Raw genomic sequence first — 12,890 nt, 5'->3', positions numbered from 1 at the left:
CTTTTTGGAACGACGTACTATTGCTTATCCAAATCTTGCCTTGTGAAAAAAATCGGCTAATTTGTTTCAAACGACATTTCAGATGCTTGGATTTCCCTTTTGTAACACAGGAACATGAGTAGGCTATTCAGCTCTTAAGCCTGTTCCTTCAGTCTATTAGATCTTACTGGCTTATATTTTAATTTTTAGTGAATGAGAGGAATGGGGGCAGGCATGAGACAGGGCAGACAAGAGAGAGGGGGAGTATTCTGGGCAGTTCTTTGTGAAGCTGTTGGTGCTAATGGAGAAGCTGGAGGTGTGAGCTCTGAGCCCGAGTAAACCAGACCCGCTTATCAGCATAACAACGGAGCCTACCGTGCACAGTGAAACTCGCCGACCCAGAATAGGAGCAGGCCAGATGGGGCCATGTTATCAAGGCCACTAGAAGGGGAAACAAATTAGCTGATTTTTTTCACAAGGCAAGATTTGGATAAGCAATGGTGCGTCGTTCCAATAAGCGATGAGATGAAGGCCTGACCTCCCCAATTAAGCTAAAATGCTGAGTATGGGGACACTTTTTTTTATATAGAGAGGCATCGAAGAATTTCCATGAGGAGGATGGAAAAGCTGAGAGTTGCCACTGCTACAGCTATTTACTTCCCCTTCTAGTTATCAACTATCCACTTTCATCTTTATACATCCTAGTATACCGAACATAAAAGGCAACCGATACTGGATGGTGAACAGGCCAGTGCAAATCTGGACTGTCCAGTACAAAACCAGATGAACGGCCACCCACATGGCAGAAAAATTATTGTTACACAACCAAAACCAATGCAATGAACAACAAAACTAGTGGTAAAAGGTCTCTGGTTTCTCTTTTGGGGCTGGAACTGGCTGTTGAGACTGCTTCTGGCAAGAATGGAGGTTGGACTGAAAAACAGCAGGCCTGATTTAAAACCAACCGCAGCAGCCATTTAAATGGAATAATTGCTGTATTTCAGGAAGAACAGAGGTCTGGAACCCAGGACAGGGTTGCCCTTCACTTTGCTGATGCAGACCTGGAGGTTCTCCTGGACACAGTAAGGGAGAGGAAGGAGATCTTTCCACATATTGGCAGAAGGTCACCCACCCCATAGAGGTGGTGGAGATCATGGGCAGATGAAGTGTGGTCAGGAGGAATTGGGTGCAGTACAGGAAGAAGTTCAATTACCTTATTCACTCTGGTAAGGAGAGTGTAACAACAGACCCTTTGGAGTAGCCTCTGGGTGCTCAACGTCCAAACACTCCAGCCAAGGAACCTTAGGACGCATGCTGCTCCTGAACATGAGATGAACATGTGACCCAGAGCCATAATGGCATTGAGAACCTACCAGCACTGAAATAAGCAGCTTATGTCAATGAGCCACTGGCAGTGGCCATAGGTCAGTGGTGGTAGCTCACTCCTTTTTTAGGGCACACAATGCCTGTGAAAGGGGCCAGACAGGATCCTTTACATCATCTCCACCATGGAAAAGGGAGCACTGGAGACCGCCAAGGTAGCTGGCCACGAGCAAATTTTTATTAAAAATTTCTTTCATGGGACGTGGGCATTGCTGGCTCAGCCTGCATTTGTTGCTCACTGCCCTTAAACTGAGTGGTTTGCTAGGCCATTTCAGAGGGCAGCTAAGAGTCAACAACATTGCTGTAGGTTTGTTGTTACATGTAGGCCAGGCCAGGTAAGGATGGCAGATTTCTTTCCCTAAAGGACATTAGTAAACCAGATGGGGGCTTTACAACAACCAATGATGGTCGTCATGGTCTACACTACAGAGACGAGCTTTATATTCCAGATTTATTCATTGAGTTTAAATTCTACCAGCTGCTGTGGTGGGATTTGCACCCAAGTCTCTAGAGCATGGGTTCATGCTGGAAATTTATAAAACACTGGTTAGGCCACAACTGGAGTACTGTGTTCAGTTCTGGTCACAACATTATAGGAAGGATGTGATTACACTGGAGAGGGTGCAGGGGAGATTTACCAGGATGCTGCCTGGGCTGGAGGGTCTGAGCTATGAGGAAAGATTGGTTAGGCAGGGGTTGTTTTCCTTGGAGCAGCGAAGGTTGAGAAGGGACCTGATAGAGGTGTATAAGATTATGAGAGGCATAGATAGGGTGGATAGGAAGGCACTTTTCCATTAGTGGAGAGGTCAAGAACCAGGGGGCATAGATTTAAGGTAAGAGGCAGAAGGCTAAGAGGCGAATCGAGGAGAATTTTCACCCAGAAGGTGGTGGGAGTCTGGAACTCACTGCCTGAAAGGGTGGTTGAGTCAGACACTCTCGTAACATTTAAGTAGCATTTTGATATTCACTTGTGTTACCATAGCCTCCAGGGCTATGGGCCAAGAGCTGGAAAATGGGATTAGTGTAGTCAGAGCTTTGTTGACCTGTGGACATGATGGGCTGAATGGCCTCCTGTGATGTAAATGTCTGAGAGTCTTTGAGCATTAGCCTGGGCCTCTGGATTATTAATCCAGTGATATTACCACTGCACTACTGTCTGGAAAGGCAAACTGAGTATGCCTGGTGGCGAAATGAATAGATTACAGGGGTGCATTCTCTCCAGCCCAACTGACATCATGTCAAAAACAGCTCCATTGGGAAGCCTCAGCATTGCAGAGGCTTCTACTCTCAAAGACTAGTTCTTGCAGTCTCTTTTTGTGTCTCTCAGCTTCAAAATGTTGAGGCAGAAGGGTCAAATGCTGCCAGAGACCATCTCAGGGCTAGCAAGTTACGAACATACCCTCCACCAGCTCAGATATTGTTAATTTGGCGGGTCTGCATGCATGCATAGGCAGGGTGGTACTAGGTGATGAGCTCATCAGAAGTATGCAGAAGGTGGTGAGAGAGACAGGGGTAACTATGGGCAGTTCCCTTGGAGGACAGACAGCCCTGTTCAGGTGGGCACAAATGCAGGGCTACGGGAGTGACAAGAAAGAAAGCCTGTTCTTGGAGCAGCAGCTGAGGTGCTCTCGCTTGTCAAGAAATACCCCTTGTCCCTCAGAATCCAACCATGTAGTTTTGGCGAGGTGCGTGCGTAATGAGGGGCTGCAGCAGCCTGGACTCCATCGGCAGTTGCCAGGAAAGTGGGCACACACGTGCACAAGGCTCTTGTTATGGTTACAGACCAGCAGAACATTGAGGGAATGGAAGCCTTTTTGGTCACTTGACCTCTTGTGGCAATCAAGGCACCAAGTGATGATGCTCTACACCTGGGGAATCTAGCAAAGGGAGGCAAAACCCTCTTACTTGTGTGTGTGTAAGGCCCCATCCGTCTGGAATTGAATGTACTGCCCAGCTTTCACAAACAGGGCATCAGTAACCCATGAGATACGGTGTGCAGAGATATGGGAAGAAGGCGGGAGAAATGCACTAAATAAATTGCTCACTCGGAGAGCCAGTGCACATGATGGGCCAAATGTCTACCTTCTGCGCTGTAAAAATTCTGAGATTCTGTGTGCAGTGGTTTGTAATATGTCACCAAGATCTGCAGCTGATCCTTGGAAGGTGCCAGAGGCAAAAAAAGGTCCAAGACCAGTGACTTTTGATGGCCACTGACAGGGCGTGATGAGCAGCGCAAGGTCTTCTGCAATGAGGGCGTAAATTTCTGTGACCATCTGCCTAGGGAGTTAACATCTCCTGCAGCACTGGTTCTCTGACACATCCGGGTAGCTTAGCCTTCGGCGGTAGATTCTGTGTTGAGGGTATGGCCTCTGTTGCCTTTGTCTCTCTCTTGATGCCCAGGGAGCTTGGCATTGTGCTTCTCATTGCCACTGGAACCAAAATCAGAGTTGCGCTCCCATTGCTAGCTGCTGCCTTCCTTGTACTCAGGTGACCTCCCAATTGTACCTTGAAATCATGCCTTCTCCTTTCCCCCATGATGCCAGGAGGGTGAAAATTCCTGAACTGCCAGAGTGTATGCTAAACACTTCCTGCAACCTGTATACAACCAATGGTACCTCTCTGCCAATAGCCAAGTCTGCCTTTGAGCCAGCCTCCCTTTTATGCACCCATCTAATTTCTTGGAGCAGTCATGACATGCACCTGGTCTGCTTATGACCCAGTGTCAGTCCACGTGCCCCTATCAAAATTTCAGTATGCTCCTTTACTCCTTTACAACAAGCTCTTTTACAATTTTAATTGCACCCATTGGTGGATCAGGTGGGTTCTCAGGGCCACCTCACCTGTTCTGATGAAAGAGAATTGTGACTTGATGCCATGGCTGCCAGCACCGGTATTGTCATCATCCACCAACACCTCACCACCCCCTGCAGCAAGACCCAAAAATCCAGTCCCTCGTCTCTTTTGTGGAGGTGACATGCCATTGTTTGCAATGCTTCAGTTAGCCACTTTCACGTAAAATATTCCCACTGGAATGCAAACCATAGCATTGAAAATTACATGAAAAAAATTATGGAGCTCCACCTTCTGGTAAAACTGCACACAATCGCTCTCTAGGATGATATAACAGAAAATTTTCCTTTCAGACAATTGAGAAATCACCATAGTGCAGTTCTGTACAATGGACCTCATCATGTTTACACACTGCCATCTATTGGTACAACTAGGTCATTTTAAAAGTATTGTATATGGTTAGAGCAGATTGTGAAAGAGTTTAGAATTACATGGATAGATTTCAAACCCTCTCATCAGCAAGAATGAGGAGGTCAGGGAATTAAGGTGGTGGGGCAAGGGATAGAGGCAAGCAGCATTATTATGATCCCCAGCTGAGGGTACCACTGGACAAGCCTGATCTCAGGGTGGAACCTAGTTTGATAGATCGTAGCTTTTATTTGTTTGTTTAGATATGTGGAGAGGGGCTACTGAACAGAGTCAGCTAATGAACTTTTAACAAAAACATAAAACATTTATTAAACAAGAAGATTAACTATATTACAATACTCCTTCAACCACAACTATACCTTTACAGATACAGATTTGTAAGGATAACACAAGTTACAAAAGCTACCTTATACTCTAATGTTCACAGTAAGTAAACGGTGACGAAAGCATAATAATTTTCATAATATTTTTATGGTTTATTGTGAAATAGGTTTATGGGGGGGCCAGTATATGTGGTTCTGTGAGACAAGTAGACTCTTGGAGTCAAGTAGACTGCAAGCTTGAAATCCTCAAAAGAAGCTAGGTGCTTTACATACTAATGAGTAAACATGGATGCTGGCTTAGCATGTAAGATTTGAAGGAAATTTTCATTTTTAGATAAATGAAGGGATTGGTGGATTTCAAAGGGATCTTAGTCTTGTTTAACACTAGCCAGATGAGCAAGGCTAAGGAGCGCGTTTATTTTTCCCAAAGGTTACTGACAATATTGGCAACATGAAAGTTTTTTATATTGAGGCAGATATAGTTTCAAAGACATATGGAACAATAGATTTTACATATTAAAGAGAGAAACATATATAAAGAAGAATGAAGGCTACGTCGAGAAGACCATGTAACATCCAACAGGAGTTGTGAAACAGCATTCAAGAAGCCTCTAGCCATTTGTGCGTAAGTCTAATATGTAAAGTAACTGAAGTTTGGGAAAACCATTTGGAATTCCACTGTCAAGTGGGTATTGTGCTAACTTGCTGGTTCTGCTTTAAATCTAAAATCTATTTTGGACTGTTGCCTTAAAGGGGGTGTGTAACTGGGAGTCAGGTCAGTTAGGAATTTTAGGATTTGTTATAGTAGGAAGCAATTATAGTCATATGTACGTGCTTGAAATTTTTTATTTTGTCAATAAATATTTTAATTTAATTTTTAAAAAATCTCCAAAGGTCTTAGTGGATTCATTACTTCTGAATTCAATGCACACATCTTCTCGTAATAAATAAAGTGCAAAACCATTGTGATAGTGCGACCAAGTTTCCCTTGTGGATTTGGTCCACCTGGCACACATCATCTGCCACATCATAACAAAACTAACAGGCGGCCTGCGGTCAGGCGTGTCACACTCGGAAACCAAGTGACAGATGGCAGCAGACAGATGCTATGGATCTCTCCTCATCGCCACCCAGACACTTGTTACACAGTGAACCAACCAGCTTCACTGAGCTCCGTTTTTCACACGAGGGTTTGTAATTTCCACTTTCCAAGAACTGGCCTTGGAATCTTCTCCCAAACCGCACTCTTAGGCGCCTTTCGCAAGGGTTCACCTCCAGGGTTTCGAACTCGCCTTCAAATGTTCCCCACCCCTGGATCACTACATGCATTCAAGCTTTCTTCCACGCACTCCTTCTCACCAACTTCACTGTGAACAGTACATCAGTGTTCCACATGCCCACCGCAAAGAGTTACAGGTCCTCAGTTGCCTCTTTGGATCTTATGCTTCAAGCCTTTATATTGCTTTGACTCTACTTCCTGCAACTTGGAGCTTTAAGCTTGGTGCCTTTCTCTGCCCCACGCTCAACTTCACTTAACAGGGCTTTTTCCAGGTTCCTGTCTTTCCTTTGACTAGAAGGTCTGCTTGGAACTTTCTCCTGTTCCACTCCCCTGGATTCTTGGGGACTTTCTTCTTTAGCTTGGGACTGGCTGTCCCTTTTACTCCAGTTTCTTTCTGGCAGCTACTTTCAACCAACTTTAGCTTGAGACTGGCTATCTGCCTTCTAGGCATCTTCTGCCTGACAGCTGTCTTCAAAACCAATTGAACTCAAACAGCTTCCAAATCAAACTGCTGTTTCTAGTTTTGTGTGTGTGTGTGAGGGTGGGGGGGGGGGGGGTGTGTGTGCGGGGGGGGGGGGGGGATGCGGGTGGGGGGGGAGGGGGGGGTGTGCGCGGGGGGGGGGTGCGGGGTGGGTGGGTGTGTGTGCGGGGGGGGGGGGGGGGTGTGAGGGTGGGGGGGGGGTGAGGGTGGGGGTGTGTGGGGGTGGGGGTGTGGGGGAGGGACCTGCCCCTTTGGACCCCTGTTGCTGGGCAACAGCACAGTTTTTCTCTCTTGCGTTTGCTTTATCTCTCTTATGATCGTAAACTCTCATTAGAAATGCAGGCACCTGTTAAAGTGAAACTAAAAACTCAACTTGACAAATTTAGAAATACAAATCAAACTTAAACTTTAAAGCTAAAGCTCATTCCCAACACCATAAATATAGCTTACTTAAACTATTTCCTAACAGTATTCCAATGCATATCTACTTCCTACCATCTTACCTGTCTGAAAACAGGCACAGGAGGGCCATCGAGGTCTAATTGACATTGGAAGATACAGGCAAATAATGCTATTGATGCCACAATGGCATTTTAAGTTAGAGATTCAGGAGATCTTTTCTCCTGAGTTGAAAGTCAGGTTTATCTGATGGGCTCAATGTTATTTGAGAAATAAACTCTTACTTCCTGAAATCTGTTATAATTTCAGTATCAATCATCAAAGAAAACGGCTTCCTGACTACCAATCTTGTTCCTTTACAAAGTTTAGGATTCAAGTTTCACAGCAACCTTGACCCAGAACTTCAATCTCTGGATGCTGTGACCGGATGTACCTCAAAAGATGCCTGTGGGGACCCGTTGGAAGTCCCGATGCACTGACCACGCAGGAATTGCATGGGAAGCTTGGCTTTCTGATGGGCAATTCCCGCTGAAAAAGTCTCCAACTCTTGAGTTAGAGTCAGAGACTTCAGAGGGTTACGACTCACTTACATGAATAGTTACCCAGGAAATGTTAGACAAGACAAAATTAGGTCCAACTCCTGGGTAACTATACAACTGACCCCCGCCCCCCTCCCCACCACCAACCCAACCTTACTACGCTATCACCCGGCCCACCTACTTCACTCACACACATTCACTAACACAGTGAAAAGCTACTTAAATGTCTGAAAGCTTTTTAAGTGTCAGTGTACAAGAATATTTACCAAAATACAGCGGCTAGTACCATAAAAAGGAGGCGTGGATTGTTTTCCCCTGGCAATCCTGCACTAAGAGAAAGGACTCCCAGAACAGATATGCTCCACATCTCTGGTAAGGTCTAGTTCAGAAGTCCGGCCCAGAAATGTGGAGCTCCAACATAAGGGGGAAAAAAAATAGGAGCAGAGAGGCAACCCGACCGATTGTGATTCCTCCCATTATAAGTGCTCCTTTCTCGAGTCTAAGTTTGTGTGGTGACATGGAGTTAAATAGTGTAGAAACTCTGGAGGGTATTATCTTTGTCTATAGAGTCAATGCTGATGTATTCTTTTAATTCACCTGACAGCTTTTCTAAAATCTTTTCATTCAAATCTAGTGAATCATTTTTCGCACAAAGAATAACTCTCGAATAATCTGTATCAAATAATTGGCCCATTATTTTGCCACACTTAACCAATTCCATCATCTCGCCCAACCCTCCCATCAATCCCACTGCTCACGGAAAGAATCCCTCCAGCCGGGGTTACCACAAACCAAAGCTCATGGTGGCTATAAAATCTCAAAAACATTGGTCACTGAATTTCAGCACAGCCCAAACAGTGGATATGTAAAAGTTTTGTTCACTTGAATAGTGAAAGCCAGTAGTACAATTACAGATTTTGCCCTTCCAAACTTTAGTTAAAACTGGGGAAACTGTGGTAAAGGATGGGTGGTTATAGCTTGCTCACTGATTATAAAAGTTGTGGGAATAATTTAAAATGATGCAACACTCAAACATTGTATTAAAGCATTTCAGGTTCTGTACATTAGACGTAAAATTGCATCAATTCTAGTATGGTAAATTTATGTAGAGATAATACACCCTAGATACGAATTATAACCCCGTCTGTGTAACAGAATAACAATTAAGTATCTAATTTCACACCCATCCATGTCTGCATAATAGAATACTATTATGTACTGCATGTCACACCCTTCTCAGCGTCTGGCAGCTGCATGTGCATCAGACGCTCCAGTCCTCTGCGAGCCTCACGTGCACCAAGCTGGCCCACCAAATCAACCCACTGACCAACCTAAAAACAGTCCAGATAGACAAAAACTGAGTACTATTGTTTTAGATACAGAAAGTCCCTATTTAAAGATGTGGTTGTGTTCTTGAAAAATCACGACTTTATGTGAAACAACTTTAAGAGTGAATTGTGGGTTCCCATAAGAATCAATCTTAAAGCCTCAGTTAGGTTCCTTCAGACATTTCTTGCCCGGAAAAAAATCAAATGTACAAGTTGAATTAGTGTACCGTACAGGTGCAGCACTGTGCATTCCTGGCTGGAATAACTTGCAAAATAGTATCACCGAATATAACAGTAATATTATATACATTGAAATTAGATAACACTAAATCACCCAAACAAGCCCTGAGTAGCACAGCTTCTGTGTCTCACCCACAGGACTCCTGAAACAGCTTAACTTTTTGCTTATTCTCCTTTCCCACCATCTCTCTCTCCCTCGTCTCCAGAGCTGGACCCTTAGGCCTACATTTATTGCGCTTGTTTAGAGGGCATTTAAGAGTCAACCACATTGCTGTGGGTCTGGAGTCACATGTAGGCCAGACCAGGTGAGGACAGCAGATTTCCTTTCCTAAAAGGACATTAGTGAACCAGATGGGTTTTTACAACAATCGACAATGGTCATCATTAGACTTTTAATTCCAGATTTTTACTGAATTCAAATTCCACCATCTGCCATGGTGGGATTCAAACCCAGATCCCCAGAGCATTACCCTGGGTCTCTGGATTACTCGTCCAGCAACAATACCACTACGCCATCGCCTCCCCATGGAGCCAGGAGAGCTGCGCCATGGCGCCAGGGGGGCCATGCAAGGAGCACACTTCCCTCCTCCACTCCGGGTTACTCAGTTCGGCGGCCAACAGTCTCCTGTCCCTGCCTTATGTGCCTGCTCCTGGATCTCAGGCCTCACTCTCTCCCTGCAGCCTGAGCCTCTGGTGACTGAAGCAGCAGCTTGGCGTCAGAACATGACAATGGCTAGCCCAGAGCGCAGCCGACATAGAATCAAAAATGGCAATGTAAAATTTGAAAAAAGGCCCTAAAGAGTAGACAACATTAAAGAAAAACAACTTTAAACAGGGCTATGTAAAGCTTGGACTTGCTGTACTTGGTCTGCTGTCATGAGGGGGTTCACAAACTGTTCCAGCCAGGTGAGGAATAGGTAATAGCAGGTTGCTGATAATTTTTATATACAGTCCAATTCTCCTTCCCAAAATAAGGAAGAGTGAAAAAAAGAAAATAGGCAGTCGGTTTGCTGCCACTGTTCCTAGGAGACTAATGACAATGAAGCACATTGCTGTTATTTCTTTGCTGGAGCTTTAATTTCTGCTCACTGTGATAATCTTATAATGAGGTCACATTTCATCCTTCATTGAAAAGCACAGGCCATATTAGTAAAATGTGCACTAATATTTACAGTGGCTTAAGGGAAAAAAAAGAGGGAATGAAGGAAGGGAAAAAAAGAACATTTATACACTACCATTCACACCCCCAGATGTTTCAAAGCACCTCCTATTCAATAAAATACTTTTAGAGAATCATAAATATGCAAGAGGTAGTCTTCTAACATTAGGATTAAAACATATTCGTTGGGGCATCAACTTGCCCAATAGCTAATTAGGAGTATTTTTTTCCCACATGTGATATCTGTTTTAAGCAAAGCAAGTTTAATCTTTAAAGCCAATTATTTTTAATGGAGTGGTAAATTTAAAAAAAGGGTACTAAAGTACTTGCTAAGATGCATCGTAAAAAATGATACACGTTCACCTGTCTCAAACCTTACCAGACAATTTAATTCCCCATCACAGCTCTGAACTTCCTTTCTTGTAAATGTATGTAAACTGAACAGAAATTATGATGCATCCTGGAATGTTTTCTGATCATACAATGGTACAGATACTGTTGTAATTTTCACAGCATTTTACCTGATCTGCAAAATTTTGGTATTCTTCTGGCAAAATCCAAGAACGAGGGTAAAACTTGTATTCTTCAGGGAATAATTGCTGCATTGTTCGAACTGCCCGACTAAAATTGATTTTACGCACTAGTTCCGTCATGCCTAAAAGGAATAAAGGAAACTGTAATTAGAAAAATTTTAAAGATGACAAAACATGGCTGAGTTCAACAGATCAGCTTGATATAAAGTATATTAATCCCGATTATACTAAAAAGCAAATAAAGATTTATCAAAAACAGGAGGCTAAAAAAGCAATATGCTTCTAGCACACTGCATCCAAAAAGGAAGCTCAATATTCAAAAATAAAGCTCTTGAACATGATATCATTAAAACATGTCAAGACTAACTTCTCTGAATTGAGCTACACTTGAAGACTCAGCCTTCTGCATCCCTGCTCTACTACTCATAATTTAAAGTAACTTTGATTAGCTTACAGCCATTTCCCCCTGTCACAGCTGTTCCTTGCTGACCCCATGACTGGTCTACTGGTTCAACTACTTTTTTTTTAAGCTTCAGCTACAGTATGTTCTTGGGCAGAGATTCATTTCTCCACCACTTCCTGGTCTTTTGGTGATCTACAATTTTGTTATTATCTTTCTTTCCCATAACAAATTCTGTGTACCTCCTGGAACTTTATTCCCACAGAAATACCTCCATCAGTGCAGATACTCAACCTTCAAATAACTTCTAGGCTTCACTTGCTTACTACAGCGGTCTCTGAACTTGATCCACAATTCATCGATGCTCCATGCCAGCTCCACCCTATCTCTGTCAACTTTTTACCACCACAGGATCTCTGATTTGAACTCTGGATCCCTCCTATGTTCTAAGTTTACCACCATGATATGCATCCTAGTAATTGCTACATAAGTAGTCATATATAACTTGAGTTTTCCCTGCATTCATGCACGTGCAATTTGACTGCTGCTCCAGATCAGAAACCCATCACTTCCATTTTCATTTTTAACCCTCCCCCATTTAACTTCTTTTCTCAATGCCTCTCCAAGACCGCTATCACCTGTTATCATCCTCATTTGATCTCTCCCCTCTTGGGCACTATGTCCTCCCAAATCCCTATCCCTTCAGTGCTCCTCTACTTTCCTGTTCTCCTGCCATCATTCCAGGATAAGCCTACAGTTTTCCACTGTGCCTCTCTTGGCATCCTCCAAAAGGGCCTACTGAGGCACTTGTCACTGCCTCCTTACAAATAGCAACCCAAATGCCCCATCCTGCTCTCTCACTGACATTCCCACACAGCATGTCTGCTGGGGACTAGTCTTGACAAATCTCCCAGTTATTCCTCCCAACGTTGATCCAGCCAGATGACCAGTTATTACTGCCCGCTTTGCAGCTACCTCTAGAATGTGCATTCATTTTCAAACAAGGTTTCTGCCATCCATGAACTTATTGTGAATGACTGAATCAACAAAATGGTTTTAACAGGAACCTGACTGAGGGGTGATGAAATCTGTTAAATGGAGCTTCTCTGGCCCTACCTTCCACCACTTACCCTGCCTAGACCTTCACAATGGCAGTGTGGCTCTTAATCATGAAAGCACAGCTTGATCTGTTCCCTTATTGCTCTGGCACTCTCCCCTCCTTCGAGTATGTCACCTTGTTCTATTCCTCTTGCTTATAACACTCCATTTTCTATCGCTTAGCCAAGTACTTTGCTGACTTTCACACCAAGATATCTTCACTGCTTTCTTCCCTCAACCTCTGAACCGAATGACTTATCATCCTCCTCAGTTTATCATCCGCGCTCTCCTGAGTTCACTGCCTCCAACCCATATTCACAGCCAGTCCTTGACTGTGCAATCTCACATGGTCTCACTATTCTTGTCATATCAATCACACATAAGGTGATCTCTGATCAATTGCTTACATTCCTCTCCATCTGCCTCCTACCAACTCCACTTACTTCTGTGTTTCCCCCTGGCAAAAACTCTCCCAATTCACTTACAACTGCACTTTCAAAATCCCAACTGTCGAGCCTTTGTCCCTCCAT

General features: G+C 43.9%; 1 protein-coding gene across 2 annotated transcripts in view; it reads right to left on the bottom strand.

Moving 5' to 3' along the window:
* ttll11 (tubulin tyrosine ligase-like family, member 11) overlaps positions 1-12,890 on the bottom strand; it is a 235,523-nt gene that overhangs the window by 193,959 nt on the left and 28,674 nt on the right. For both annotated transcript variants that reach the window (XM_078549956.1, XM_078549957.1), the window contains exon 3: positions 10,851-10,984. In XM_078549956.1, coding sequence (XP_078406082.1) covers positions 10,851-10,984 — 134 coding nt within the window. The remainder of the gene's footprint in view (positions 1-10,850; positions 10,985-12,890) is intronic.

Source organism: Cetorhinus maximus, chromosome 10, assembly GCF_964194155.1.
Source record: "Cetorhinus maximus chromosome 10, sCetMax3.hap1.1, whole genome shotgun sequence".
Taxonomy (NCBI): domain Eukaryota; kingdom Metazoa; phylum Chordata; class Chondrichthyes; order Lamniformes; family Cetorhinidae; genus Cetorhinus; species Cetorhinus maximus.
Note: the sequence above shows the minus strand (reverse complement) of the source record. Positions and strands in the feature narration are given on the sequence as shown.